The 15,043-nt window shown below is 41.4% G+C and overlaps 1 protein-coding gene across 14 annotated transcripts in view; it reads left to right on the top strand.

Moving 5' to 3' along the window:
* POC1B (POC1 centriolar protein B) overlaps positions 1-15,043 on the top strand; it is a 105,129-nt gene that overhangs the window by 23,933 nt on the left and 66,153 nt on the right. For 12 of the 14 annotated variants that reach the window (XR_015164809.1, XR_015164810.1, XR_015164811.1 and 9 more), the window contains exons 3-4: positions 3,703-3,874; positions 10,293-10,472. Coding sequence is in view for 11 of the 14 variants with exons in the window: in XM_086403793.1 (XP_086259919.1) it covers positions 3,703-3,874; positions 10,293-10,472 (352 nt within the window). In the remaining 3 variants the exon portion in view is untranslated. The remainder of the gene's footprint in view (positions 1-3,702; positions 3,875-10,292; positions 10,473-15,043) is intronic. The other 2 variants (XM_086403796.1, XM_086403795.1) reach the window with 1 other exon arrangement.

The following is a 15,043-nucleotide window of genomic DNA, read 5'->3' as shown; positions in this document are numbered from 1 at the left end:
CAGCCTAGAATGAGACGCTTGGATAGCATCACCAACTCTATGGACATCAGTTTGAATAAACTCTGGGAATTGGTGATAGACAGGGAAGCCTGATGATCTGCAGGCCATGGGGTCGCAAAAAGTCGGACACGACTGAGCGACTGAACTGAACTGATGTCTTCTATTGTAGCCATTCTAATGAGAGTGTAGTAATATCTCATTGTCGTTTTAATTTGTACTTCGCTGGTGACTAATGGATTTGAGCAACTTTTTATACATTTATTAGCCATTTGTATATCTTCCCTTATGAAGTGCCTATTTAAGCCCTTTGCCTATTTGCCTACTGTGTTTTCTTGACTTTCCTTATTGACTTGTAAGGTTTTTTATATATTCTTTGTTATATGTTGGATAACTGTATTGTGAACATCTTTTTCCTCTCTGTGGCTTGCCATTTTATTCTCTTAGTGGTGTCTTTCAGTGAATAAAATTTCTTAATTTTAGTGTAGTATAAATTATCATTCTTTTAGTATTTTAGTAATTTTCAGGTGTTATTTAAATAGTCATGCCTACCCCAGTGGCCATGAATATATTCCCTTAAGGGGAAACAGTGTCAGAGTTTATTTTGGGGGGCTCCAAAATCACTGCAGATGGTGACTGCAGACATGAAATGAAAAGACGCTTACTCCTTGGAAGGAAAGTTATGACCAACCTAGACGGCATATTGAAAAGCAGAGACATTACTTTGCCAACAAAGGTCCATCTAGTCAGGCTATGGTTTTTCCAGTGGTCATGTACGGATGTGAGAGTTGGACTGTGAGGACAGCTGAGCGCCGAAGAGTTGACACTTTTGAACTGTGGTGCTGGAGAAGACTCTTGAGAGTCCCTTGGACTGCAAGGAGATCTAACCAGTCCATTCTGAAGGAGATCAGCCCTGGGATTTCTCTGGAAGGAATGATGCTAAAGCTGAAACTCCAGTACTTTGGCCACCTCATGTGAAGAGTTGACTCATTGGAAGAGACTCTGATGCTGGGAGGGATTTGGGGCAGGAGGAAAAGGGGATGACAGAGGATGAGATGGCTGGATGGCATCACCGACTCGATGGACGTGAGTTTGAGTGAACTCCGGGAGTTGGTGATGGACAGGGAGGCCTGGCGTGCTGGGATTCATGGGGTCGCAAAGAGTTGGACACGACTGAGTGACTGAACTGAACTGAACTGAAGTTCTCTTCTAAATGGTTATTGTTCTACCTATCGCATTTAGATCTGTAATCCATATGGAATTATTTTTATGTATAGTATAAAATATAGGAGACATTGTCTTTCTCATTGTGAATACCCAGTTGACCCACCATTACTGTTGGCTAGCCCATCCTTTTCTCACTGTCAAAATGGCAGTTTTCTTAAATCACAAGATGCCCCTGTTCAGAATCCTTCAGTGGTTTAGAACTAAACACACACCACTCACGTGGCTCCTTGCTGGCATCTGCTTCCTTCTGGGCTTCCACCCCTGGTTGTCTTTTTCTCCCTGTCCCGGCGGACATGCTGGCCTCCTTGCTGTTTCTTAGGCTGCCAAGTTTATTGCTGTCTTGGGCCCTTACAGGTGGAGTCCTTCTGCCTGGAGTGCTCTTTCTTCATGTCTTAGCCTGAATCACTCCTCATTTCACTCAAGTCTCTGCTCAAATGGGGATGTCCTTTCCTTAAATAGAACCACTCACCACTCATAACATTAAGAATGGGGAAAAGGTATAAGCTTCCATTATAAGTACAAGAGACGTGATGTATAACATTAATTAACACTGCTGTAATGCTATATATGAAAATTGCTGAGAGAGTAAGTCCTAAGAGTTCTTATCACAAGGGAAAATTTTTTCTATTTCTTTAATAAGAATTGTGAGATGATAGATGTTTGCTAAATCTATTGCAATAATCATTTTATGATGTATATCTCATAACTGGAAGAAGAAAAGAATAAATAATATATAAAAGTCCTCTGAATATGTATGACATTACTGATGAGCTATCTCCTACTCTATTGTAGTTCCAAGAAATTGTGTCTTATTCCCTTTTGTAGCTCTTGTTTGTAGTATAATACCTTAGAACTCGAGTCCTAAATATAACACATATGATAATTCATTGTTTTCCCTGTTTTTTCACATTAGCCACAAATAATTTAAACCTGATTTATTTAATAATTTGATGAATTGTGATGGAATATCAGTTTTCGTACTTTAAGAAAAAAAAGGGGCATAGTATGCAGCTTATAAACTCACTTTAACTGTTTTACGTGGAAACAATGCATAGACCAAGTTCAAATGAATTTTATCTATGGCTAAAGAACTTAGAAGCTTTTCAGAGCTTCAGAGACTTTTTCTCTTCTAACAATAATACTAATTGTGTTTCAAGGTATTTTTCCCTAAACATTCTATAATATAAACTTAATGATTCTCACTGGCTTGGTTTCTCTCCCTGGGGCTATTTTGGGGGTACAGGCATATATAATGGGCTTCCCTGGTGGCTCAGTTGGTAAAGAATCCGCCTGCAATGCAGGAGACCTGGGTTAAATTCCTGAGTTGGGAAGATTCCCCTGGAGAAGGGGATGGCTACCCATTCCAGTATTCTGGACTGGAGAATTCCATGGATTATATAGTCCATGGAGTCACAAACAGTCAGATATGACTGAGCAACTTTCACTTCACTTCACTTCAATGCATATATAACATTTGGTTTTGTGGCAAGAGTTAGATCTGTCTTTCATTTGTTTACTTCTTGATCAAAGGCATTTATTTCCACTATTGATTCCATTTGTCTTTCTTTTCTTAAAGCCTTAAGGTGATGTCTGAAACACATGATTCTTTTATTAATTGTAGGATGTCATAACAGCACAAAGTGGGTTTTAAGCCTACCTTATCTAGCTATAAAAGACATTACTGGTCAGTTAACAAAACTGGAAAACATTTGGTCGTTTAAAGTACTGTCACTGATAAATTTTGTGAAGTTGATTGCAGTGTTATTGGTATGTAGAAGAATAGCTTTATTCTTGGAAATATGCACTTAAGTATTTAGGAATAAAGGTACCATGGTGTTGAATTTACTTACCCCAAAATGGCTTAAGAAAAAAATTGTGTGTGTGTGTGTGTGCACACACGTGCATGCACATGCATGCTTGTGTTCAGAAAAAGAGAGAGTGGGCCCACAAGCAAATTATAAACCAAAAGGGGCAAAATAGTAACAACAGGTGGATCTGGTAAAAAGTATATTAATGTTCGTTATACTGTTAATATAACTGTTCTGCAACTGTGAAATTATCTCTATATGAACAGTTGAAAAAAATCATCTCTTCCAGCCCTCTCAGGAGAAGCATGCAGTGCTTATGACACAGAGATGAAGTTACTTTCCCAGTCACCCCGAGAGAGAGAGAACTGACCCCCAGTCCTGTGTCTCTGTTGTACTGAGCTGCCTTTTTTTAGTAGTCATTGAGTCCTAACCAAATACAGGGGCCACTAATCCTGCTGTACGGCTACATAGGACACAGCCATGCTTGCAGATTAGTGATGTGGCTTTGGGTTTCTTTTTAAAATATTTTGCCATTACCTGGTCTTTCGTGCCACCTCCAGCCTCTCTGTTACCTGGACGTCTTGTTATTAGATACCCTGCCCATTGTAATGAGACATGCCTATGTTTGCATTTTAACACACAGTGGTTTTGTTCTTCTATTTCTTAATAGCTACCGGCTCTTGGGATACATTTCTCATGCTGTGGAGTCTCAGGCCTCAAGCTAGAGCTTTCAGATACGTGGGTCACAAAGACGTTATCACCAGCGTGCAGTTTTCTCCACTTGGAAACTTACTGGCATCAGCATCACGAGACAGGACCATTAGACTCTGGATCCCTGATAAGTAAGAGAAGAGCAGCTGCTATGCTGTGGGTTTAGAAATGTAAAAGATAACTGGGGTTGAACTGTGCATTGTGTCCCTCTTGGGTTGCCTAACCCCCCAGTTACCTGTACATCTTTAGTCTAAGTCACAAACGAGGCGTACTGGCCTGGTAAAATTATTTCATACCATTTTTTCCTCATCTTGAACTCATAATTGTGTCTTCTATTTGAAAATTATTTCTAACCATGGAAATATGCTTAATAATGTCTTAAGTGTTTTTGTGGAAGAGGCGGTTGGGGGGGTGATGGTTATCAATCCCTTTATCAGTCTCATGTAAGCTTTAGATCATCTCCCCAGAGAGATACACATCGGACTGCCTAACCAAGATTTTACAGTTTATGGTGACTCAGATGATAAAGAATCTGCCTGCAATACAGGAGACCCAGGTTCGATCCCTGGGTTGGGAAGATCCCCTGGAGCAGGGAATGGCTACCCACTCCAGTATTCTTGCCTGGAGAGTGCTATGGACAGGCGAGCCTGGTGGGCTGCAGTCCACAGGGTTGTAAAGAGTCTGACATGACGGAGCAATTAACACTTTGACTTTCAACCTACTACCTTTTCAAACCCTAGCTGATAGTCCATCTATTTTAAGCAGTTATTGAGCCTTGATTATTTTAAGTTTTTAAACTCTTAATTATATACATTTCAGACATATCTGAAAGTAGAATAGATAGCGTGACAGCTCCCCACCATAACCATCCACCGGGTTCAGTGGTTCTTCAGTGTTCCATCAGTCTTGTTTCATCCGTCCTCCACCCCCTTGTTTTCTGGGATATGTACACATCAGATCACTTCTCTTCAGATAATAAGAAATGTTTTCCTTCACTCTGTGGGGGCAGGATTTGATCTGTGGTTTGTGCCTGAATGGGCCCAGGCACTCCCCAATAAATGAAAGTTCCTGAAGCATTTCCCTGCCAGTGGGCACTTTTTTTCCCTGCCACTGCCTAAAGGAAACCAAATGGAGAAATCTGAAGATTATCTCCAGGCAGGAAACACTACTGAGGAGAAGTGACGTGTTGACATGTTCTGACACTACGGATAGCAGTGTAAGAGGGAGTTGTAAGGAAGAGAGACTGGCTCAGGGTCTAAAAGCGAAAGCATTTTTAAAAGCCTTGACTTTGAGAATTTTGGACTAGTGGTTGCTGTTTCCAGCACAGCCTCCGTCTCCAATTGCTATTTTGGGGAAAGCTCTGTGAGTAAGGCACTGGGTAGGTGAGCTAAAAGCACAAGGATCATTCATTTTCACTGCCCGATCTAAGCACCACAATTAGGCTTGTGTAGACACGTCTAGTTCCTCTTCCTAAATCATATCTCAGCAGGCCAGGGCAATAGTGGATCATGGCAATGAGAAGGAAACTGATGAACCAGTTATCTGTTGCTGCATAACAGTCCCCAAACTTAGTAGCTTAAGACAGTAACTATTATTTCTCCCAGTTTTCGGGGCTGTCTGGACGATTTATCCCACTGCCCTGTTAATGTGGGCCGTTGGCTTCATTACACTGGCAGCTGGGCTGGCAGGTCCAGGGCCTCCCTCAGATGCCGGTGGCCTTGGTGTTGGCTATTGGCTGGGCACCTTTGTCCTCCACATGCCCTTTCTGCAGCAGCATAAAAGGACTTCCTTGCAGCATGGCAGCTGTAGGACAATCTAGGATAATCAAAGCCGAAGCTGCTAGACTTCTTAAAGGCTGGGCCTGGAACCTGCCCATTGTGCCTTCTGCCACATCCTGTCGGTCAGTCGGTCACAACAGTAGCCTGACTGCAACTTGAGATTTGAAGGAGGAGAAATTGGTGGATTCTGCCGCTGGTGGGGAAGAGTGGTGTGTGTGCCTGGCAGAGAGGGGAGCTGTGGGCAGCCAGGTGAGCAGACGGACACCTCAGCTGGTGATCAAAAGTCTGAAAAAGGCTAGCAGGAGCGAGCTGGGAGGCAGGTGTGGCTGGCGTTAGTCACAGTGGGCAGTCAAGAAAATTCGGGCAGAAAGGGCAGGTACTTGTGTGGGAGGTGGACAGACTCTGTTAACGCTGGAGAGGAGCTAGAAATCAGCCAAGCACCAGCACAACAAGCACTGGGCACTCCTGTCTCGGGGTCTTACGTGCTTCCTGTTGGAACGGGGTCTGGATTCATCAGCTGGGCCTGCCTATTGCCAAGAACTATTGTCATGGACTCCTTATTGCCAAATTCAGGCTTAAATTGAAGAAAGTAGGGAAAACCTGAAAAGACCATTCAGGTATGATCTAAATCAAATTCCTTATGATTATGCAGTGGAAGTGAGAAATAAATTTAAGAGACTAGATCTGATAGATAGAGTGCCTGATGAACTATGGACAGAGGTTTGTGACATTGTACAGGAGACAGGGATCAAGACCATCCTCAACATAAAGAAATGCAAAAAAGCAAAATGGCTGTCTGAGGAGGCCTTACAAATAGCTGTGAAAAGAAGAGAAGTGAAAAGCAAAGGAGAAAAGGAAACATAAGCATCTGAATGCAGAGTTCCAAAGAATAGCAAGAAGAGATAAGAAAGCCTTCCTCAGCGATCAGTGCAAATAAATAGAGGAAAACAACAGAATGAGAAAAGACTAGAGATCTCTTCCAGAAAATTAGAGATACCAAGGGAACATTTCCTGCAAAGATGGGCTCAATAAAGGACAGAAATGGTATGGACCTAACAGAAGCAGAAGATGTTAAGAAGAGGTGGCAAGAATACCAGAAGAACTGTACAAAAAAGATCTTCACGACCCAGATAATCATGATGGTGTGATCACTCACCTAGAGCCAGACATGCTGGAATGTGAAGTCAAGTGGGCCTTAGAAAGCATCACTACGAACAAAGCTAGTGGAGGTGATAGAATTCCAGTTGAGCTATTCCAAATCCTGAAAGATGATATGTGAAAGTGCTGCACTCAATATGCCAGCAAATTTGGAAAACTCAGTAGTGGCCACAGGACTGGAAAAGGTCAGTTTTCATTCCAATCCCAAAGAAAGGCAATGCCAAAGAATGCTCAAACTACCGCACAATTGCACTCATCTCACACGCTAGTAAAGTAATGCTCAAAATTCTCCAAGCCAGGCTTCAGCAATATGTGAACAGTGAACTTCCAGATGTTCAAGCTGGTTTTAGAAAAGGCAGAGGAACCAGAGATCAAATTGCCAACATTTGCTGGATCATGGAAAAAGCAAGAGAGTTCCAGAAAAACATCTATTTCTGCTTTATTGACTATGCCAAAGCCTTTGACTGTGTGGATCACAATAAAGTGTGGAAAATTCTGAAAGAGATGGGAATACCAGACCACCTGACCTGCCTCTTGAGAAACCTACATGCAGGTCAGAAAGCAACAGTTAGAACTGGACATGGAACAAGACTGGTTCCAGATAGGAAAAGGAGTAAGTCAAGGCTGTATCTTGTCACCCTGTTTATTTAACTTCTATGCAGAGTAGTACATTATGAGAAACGCTGGGCTGGAAGAAGCACAAACTGGAATCAAGATTGCTAGGAGAAATATCAATAACCTCAGATATGCAGATAACACGACCCTTCTGGCAGAAAGCGAAGAGGAACTAAAGAGCCTCTTGATGAAAGTGAAAGAGGAGAGTGAAAAAGTTGGCTTAAAGCTCAACATTCAGAAAACAAAGATCATGGCATCTGCCCCATCACTTCATGGGAAATAGATGGGGAAACAGTGGAAACAGTGTCAGACTTTATTTTGGGGGGCTCCAAAAAATCAGTGCAGATGGTGATTGCAGCCATGAAATTAAAAGATGCTTACTCCTTGGAAGGAAAGTTATGACCAACCTAGACAGCATATTCAAAAGCAGAGACATTACTTTGCCAACAAAGATCTGTCTAGTCAAGGCTATGGTTTTTCCAGTGGTCATGTATGGATGTGAGAGTTGGACTATGAAGAAAGCTGAGTGCCGAAGAATTGATGCTTTTGAACTGTGGTGTTGGAGAAGACTCTTGAGAGTCCCTTGGACTGCAAGGAGATCCAACCAGTCCATTCTGAAGGAGATCAGCCCTGGGTGTTCTTTGGAAGGACTGATGTTGAAGCTGAAACTCCAATACTTTGGCCACCTCATGCGAAGAGTTGACTCATTGGAAAAGACTCTGATGCTGGGAGGGATTGGGGGCAGGAGGAGAAGGGGACGACAGAGGATGAGATGGCTGGATGGCATCACCAATTTGATGGACCTGAGTTTGGGTGAACTCCGGGAGTTGGTGATGGACAGGGAGACCTGTGTGCTGTGATTCATGGGGTCACAAAGAGTCAGACACGATTGAGCAACTGAACTGAACTGAACTGTACTGATTGTGAAGAGGAGGAGCTGTTACAAAGAAGGCAGACGGGATAGACATTCTGCAGTGTGGAGGGCCCAATAAAGATCAAGGCAGATTTGATGATACTGACTACCCTTGGCTTCCTGGTCACATTAGATGCCAAGTCTTTACTTTCTTTACTCTAGGCCTTATGCTGAAAATCAGCCCATGCTGCCTCCTGACTTCTACTCATAGAACATTCCCTTGAAACCTCACTGGACTAGTCCCTGAATGTTCCCTCCTGTATTATTTTCATTATTCGTGGTGAAATACCACATATCAGGTGATGGAGATTTATGACAGAGTCGCCTCTGCCTTCTACAGACCACTGGAAGGGAAAGCCAGGATGGATCTAAGAATCATTTAAGTTTCAACTCTTCCCAGCAGAATTCAGCAAAGCATATGCTCTTTTTACGTGCCTGATATTGTGCTAGATGGTGGTCTTTTAGAGATAAGTAAGTCATGATTCCTGTCCTCAGAAAAATTACTGCCTAATAGAGAAGCAGGTCTATTTTATAACAAAAATTACTGTATAATAAGCAAAATAGACACAGCAGATAGAGAACAAGTAAGCCTATCCGGGTTGGTGAAAGGCAGGGTAGGAGGAAGCAGTCAGGCTAAGAAAGCAGCAAGTACAAAGCCAGAGAAGTATCTGAGGCAGTGTGGTTGTCTTAAGGGTACAAAGGTCAGTGCAGTGGCAGGAGGTCTTGCCAAAGAGCCTGGGCATTGTACTTTTTCTTGGCGAGCAGCCTATGACACATTTACACTGGGATTTACATGCTTAGAATCACACATTTAGCAAGTGTATAAACACAGTATGTAGGTGACTGGAGGGGGATAGAAGATTAGAGCGGGGAGACCAGTTAAGAGGCTTTTGCAGTAATCTAGGTGAAGGATACAGAGGGTGTGTATATCTACCTTAATACGAGCACAGCTGGGATGCAAAGAAGAGAAGGGATTCAGAAGATACTTAGGAGGCGATGACGATCTCACTGGCACTAAATAGGTCTGCTGACCCCTTGGATACTGGAGAAGAGGAGGAGCTGGGTGTAACTTCTGGGCTTTTGCCAGTTCTGCTGCCTCATCTTTTTAACACACTTGTGGCAGTTTTTCCCATAAGGCATCACCTGTATAAATGTGACTTTCTGAATGGAAAAAATTGCTAAGTCTAAATGTGGTATAAAGTGAAAGTACCTTGGGAAAGTGGAGACGCTGACACAAAGTAGCATTTCCCGAATGTCACCATTTAACTCCAGTTCCATCTACTGGCCTGCCCTGAATTATTTCAGTTGTTTTCCCGCTGCTTCTCCTTAAATGCCACACATTATTTTCATCTTTTTTTTTTTTCTATTTTCTTTTCTGCACCCTAGCCAAGAAAAAGAAAGAAGGTATCTGAAATTTCAAGGTGTTGAGAATCGAAGTATGTTATTACCATTTATCTTTTGTTTTGCTTATGAATGTAAGATTGGGCTCAGAGGTGAGCAGGGTCGTAGGTACACCCCAGGGGTCTCAGTTCCCCTTGCTGGGGTCAAAACAGGAGCGTCAAATCACCCAGGGACGTTCTTTGCCGAGGCATATGACACGGAGGACATTTCCTCCTTCCCAACCCAGACTGCCAGCCCACACAACTTGCATGTGGAAGTTGAAAACACTGCCTTAGAGCTCCTTATTTAAACAAATCTTAGCTTTGCTAGGTTGCAGTTTATTTAAACTGTATATTGCGGTCTCTAGAGGAACAACAGGAACTTAAAATACATGGTAGAGATTGGTTCAAAATATTATTTCCAAAAAGAAATATTATTTCCTAGCTTCCCGTTAAAACAAACTCAGCAAATGAATTTCTGGGTCGTGACCACCAGGGTTCTCTCTTGTTAAGTATCAGCTGTGACTTCAGTGAACAAAACTGGCTTAAACGGTTCTGATGCGGAGCGCAGTTCAAAACATCCTTTCCACACTTTCTGTCAGTTTTTATGAGTTAAACTATTGTATATGTTTCAAAGTCTGTATACTGATAAGATCGTGATTATAATTAAATCACATGTTATAAATATTAAACTATTTATTTCCAGGAGAGGGAAATCCTCTGAATTTAAAGCTCACACAGCCCCAGTTCGAAGTGTGGACTTTTCAGCCGATGGCCAGTTTCTTGCCTCAGCTTCTGAAGACAAATCTATCAAAGTCTGGAACATGTACCGCCAGCGCTTCTTATATTCCTTGTACCGACACACACATTGGGTTCGCTGTGCCAAGTAAGTGCAGAGTTTCACCATAACGTTTCCATATGTTTTTTCCTGCTGTAGTCTGAATTTTACCCCCAAATCCCAGAAAAGGGGATTGAGGGCAAATTCATTCATTCATTTATTTATTCATTCATCAAATGTTTATTGTGTGCCAGGAATAATAATAAACAAAATGGTCAAAAACTGCTGCTCTCATGAAGTTTATGTTCTGGGGAGGGGAGACAGAGAATAAGCAAATAGGAAACTCGATATGGTGGTAAGTGCTATGGAGAAAAACAGAGCTGCTGGTTTAAATAGGGTGTTCAGCAATTGCTCCCAGAGAGGGTGACCTTTGGGCAGAGACCCGAGGGAGGGCAGGGAGTGAGAGTTGAAGATGTTTGGGAAAGGAATGTCCTGCATAGAAGAAACAAGAGTGAGAGCCCTCGGGCGGGAGCTGGGTGGCCGTGTAAGGAAGAGCTGGAAGGCAGGGGTGGTGGAGAGTGTGGGAGAGTAGAGGAATAGCTCTGATGGACAGGCGGAGTAGACGAGCCCTTGGAGCCTGTTCATCTCTCCGACTTACAGTTTAATGGGATCTCCCTGACCACCATGTGGAGAGTAAACCATCAAAAGTCAGGACAGAGCTGGGAAGTATGGGCTATTGCACTAGTTCTCACCCCAGTTTGGTCCACGGTGGTGGCTGTGGAGATTTTGAGACGTGGTTGGATCTTAGATCATTTATTCAGTTGACCCTTGAATAACGTGGGTTTGAGCTGCATGGGTGGTTGGTTAAATCCACAGATGCAGAACTGGGAATATGGAGGAACCTTGGATTCCTAGGGTAAACTGAATTCCACATGGAGTTTTCACTGTGCAGAGGGTTGGTGCCGCTAATCACCATGTTGTTCAGTGGTCTACTGTGGTTAAGTTACCACCAAAAGTGTGTGTCTAATTGGATGGGATGAGAAAGAGAACCAAGAATGACTCCATAACCTTTGGCAACAGTCTATTGGGAAAAGTGCTATTATAAGTGTTATTAGCATCTGCTAACAGCCAGGGAGCCTTCTATTCCTAAGACTCACTGCTACAATACTTAATATTTATCTTCTTTCCTTATCGAAATTGGCCTGGAGGGAAGCACTTTTGTTTTAAATTCCTTATTTAAAGTGTGATCTGAGCTCTTTTTTGTTGATTGATCTGTGCTACTGGCATGACTTTGCATTTAGAGGGCTGGCATGAGACAGTCCAAGTCTTATTTGAACCTGTACTGCTGAGGGACACCGTGCTCAAAATACTGATTTGAGAATGATGCTGATTCTTTCAGAGGAGAGTGGAGCTGTGAGAGGAAGACAGAAGTTGCTGTCTAATTACATGGTGTGGTTTCAGGATAAAGCCATACTTGGAATTATTAGTAAGGGAATGGGAGGAGAGGTGGAGGGGGACAGAGACATGAGCCTTAAAACATTTCCTGTCACTCTTTTTTTAAAAAGGCACTTTCCATAGGAAGTGATAGTGAAGCAGAGTTTGGAAAAGCGGGAGTGGTCCCTGCATACAGTCACGTGCACACATAATACCTGTTGTATCTCTAGCCCCAACACTGCCTTCGTTTTCAGCATCGTTATCCCTTATGGAGACTTTTGCAATAAACCTCCATCATTTATTGAGGCTTTGTTCATTTTCTCAAACTTATATTCTCTTTGTGCTTCAATCTGTATTGTTTCTATTGGCCTTTTTTCAAGTTCAATGGTATTTTTTCCTGGCCGTGTCCAGTGTACTATAAGCTTATCCATTTCTCTGAGATTTTCCATTTGTTTGCTCATTATGCTCATCGTTTCCTTTAAATTCTTGAACATATTTATAATAATAGTTCTTAAGTCCTTGTCTGTTAATTCCAGTATTTATGTCATATCCGAGTCAAAATTTTTGCTTGTTTGTATTTAAATGTTTTATTGTATGCTCAAACATGGCTAAATGTTTGAGAGTATGAGTTACTCTATCATCTAAAAAGTGTTGAGTTTTGTTTTGGTAAGCTGTTACGTTTCTGCTGGCCTAGCTAGATTGTGTTGAATGTAGACTTTTTAGGGTGTATCTAGAGTGGCCTTTACTCTTGGACTTTAGTACTAGTGGCCTTTCTAGGGCCTCCATTGAATGCCTGGAATGTTCAACCAGATCTGGTGAGAACTTGGACATGCCTCGGTACTGTGTAACCTCAGGAATCTTTGTTTGACTCACAGTCTCTGTTGTTTTCTTCGAATCCTTCTTGTCCTGAGCCTTATCAGGTTTGCATTTAATCAAAGACTCAAGACTCGGGCAGATTTGGAGGTATTTCTGCTCCTCACAGGTCCTCTTATCAATCCTGCCCTCAAAATTCCAGCCCTTCAGCAGTTCTGAATTCTAATTGCTGTTTGTCTGCCCAGTGAGACTGCAGCTGTTTCCTTGGGCTCTGTGTCCGTAAGCCATGTCTGAAAAATGCTCCCAGGTAGAAATTTGGGATGCATTTGGTGCTTATCTCCTTTATTTTCTATCTCTCAAGTTTCACAACCCTGTTCTGTCTTTCATCCAGTGCCTAAAAACAATCACTTCATGTATTTTGCTGAGTTGTATGATTTTTTTATAGTAGGGGAGTAAGTCTGATAATCATTACTACCCTTACTCAGAACGGGAAGTTTTGCCAAAGGAATTTAGTGGAAACTTATACAAGCTGATTTCAGAATTCGTATGTATAAATTAAATGTCCAAGAACAACCAAGAAAAGAATGACCAGAAAAAATTGAAAGAAGCTTGCGTAACCGGCTTCTAGAACACAGTATAAAACTGTAGAAATTAAAATAAGACAGTCATGGTACCAGATTAGGAACATGGGTCATGGAAGGTTCAGGTGCAGATCCACATATGCTTTCTGATGAAGATGGTATTTCCAATCAGTGGTGAAGTAGATGAATAGTTGTTAAAATATTAAGATAATATTAAGTAGTTATTTAATATGTTAAAATGTATGTATGTAGTTCAGATAATTAGATTTCTATTTGGAAAAATTTAAAGTTAGATCTGTATTGCACACCACACATTTCCAAAAATTACAGATAAATTAGACAGCTTAACATTAGAAATACTCTAAGTGATACTGCTTTTCCTTCCAATGCATTGACAATATATTTAAATGAATGTAGAGGGTCAACAGAGCAATTATTTCTCCCTTAAGTATTTGAATTTTAAGTGTGTCGTTGACTTAAGTAATTTAAATTCAATGCCTTGTTTCTGGGCCCCGTACTTACTATGAGTTTGTCCCTGGAGCCCAGACTCACTCCGTGTGGCATAGAGGTAGTGCCCATTAGTGTAAGAACAGATGAGTAGCTGTGTTTTCTAGGCTAACCTATTGTTTCAATCATACATCTTGATTCACAGAAATATTTTTTTTAAGATATGTTATCTGTTGGGAGATATATTCATGCTTTAAAAATAGAAATTAGCACAGTCTTTTTAGAAATCCATTTGTAAAGTGTATCAGGAGTCCTTGTTACAGTGAGTTCACAACTGGAAATCTATCCTAAATAGATTTATTCAAATTCTTATTCAAAGAAAAAAATCTGTATTTAAAGATACTGCTTTCAGTGTAATTTATAATGATGAGAACTTGGAAATAATCAAGTTCTCCAAGTAGAGAAAGCTGGTTAAATAAACTTAAATGATTATATAGCTATTAAAAGAAGATACATAAGTAGTGACTTGAAAATATGTTTGTGTTTGAGGTAAGAGGGGCAATATTCAGAACTCGTACATATAATATAAAAGATCTATACATGAACAAAAGATAAAGTTCCTGCATAGACACAATATTATATGATTTTGTTTGAGTGATGGTGCTATGGGCTGTTTTTACTTACTATATTTCCCAGCTTTTTTAAACATGCAATTTGTTTAAGGAGTAATGAAGAAAACATGTATTCTTTGAAATATCTACATATGCAGGTGAGAAATACTTATTTTTAGCAGCACAAGAATTTTTCTAAAAGTTCAATATTTAAAAATAATGTGCAGTGTGGGCTAACTTGTATTTTTTTATGGTTCAGTTCAGTTCAATACAGTCGTTCATTCGTGTCCGACTCTTTGCGACCCCATGAATCACAGCATGCCAGGCCTCCCTGTCCATCACCAACTCCCGGAGTTCACCCAGACTCACGTCCATCAAGTCAGTGATGCCATCCAGCCGTCTCATCCTCTGTCGTCCCCTTCTCCTTCTGCCCTCAATCCCTCCCAGCATCAGAGTCTTTTCCAATGAGTCAACTCTTCGCATGAGGTGGCCAAAGTACTGGAGTTTCAGCTTTAGCATCATTCCTTCCAAAGAAATCCCAGGGCTGATCTCCTTCAGAATGGACTGGTTGGATCTCCTTGCAGTCCAAGGGACTCTCAAGAGTCTTCTCCAACACCACAGTTCAAAAGCATCAATTCTTCGGTGCTCAGCCTTCTTCTTCTTCTTCTACCTTTTTCATGGTATCCTCAGTCAAAAATAAGTAGAGGCCAACGAAACAACTTTTCCAACATTGTTTCTCTAGCATTAATTTTCACGGGGAAAATCTGACCTTAATTTTCAGTTTTTGGTCGTG

The sequence above is a fragment of the Bos grunniens genome, chromosome 5 (assembly GCF_055505025.1).
Source record: "Bos grunniens cultivar Pamir isolate PY7600 chromosome 5, Bosgru_T2T1.0, whole genome shotgun sequence".
In the NCBI taxonomy this organism is placed as follows: domain Eukaryota; kingdom Metazoa; phylum Chordata; class Mammalia; order Artiodactyla; family Bovidae; genus Bos; species Bos grunniens.
This window is presented reverse-complemented; position numbering and strand designations above follow the sequence as displayed.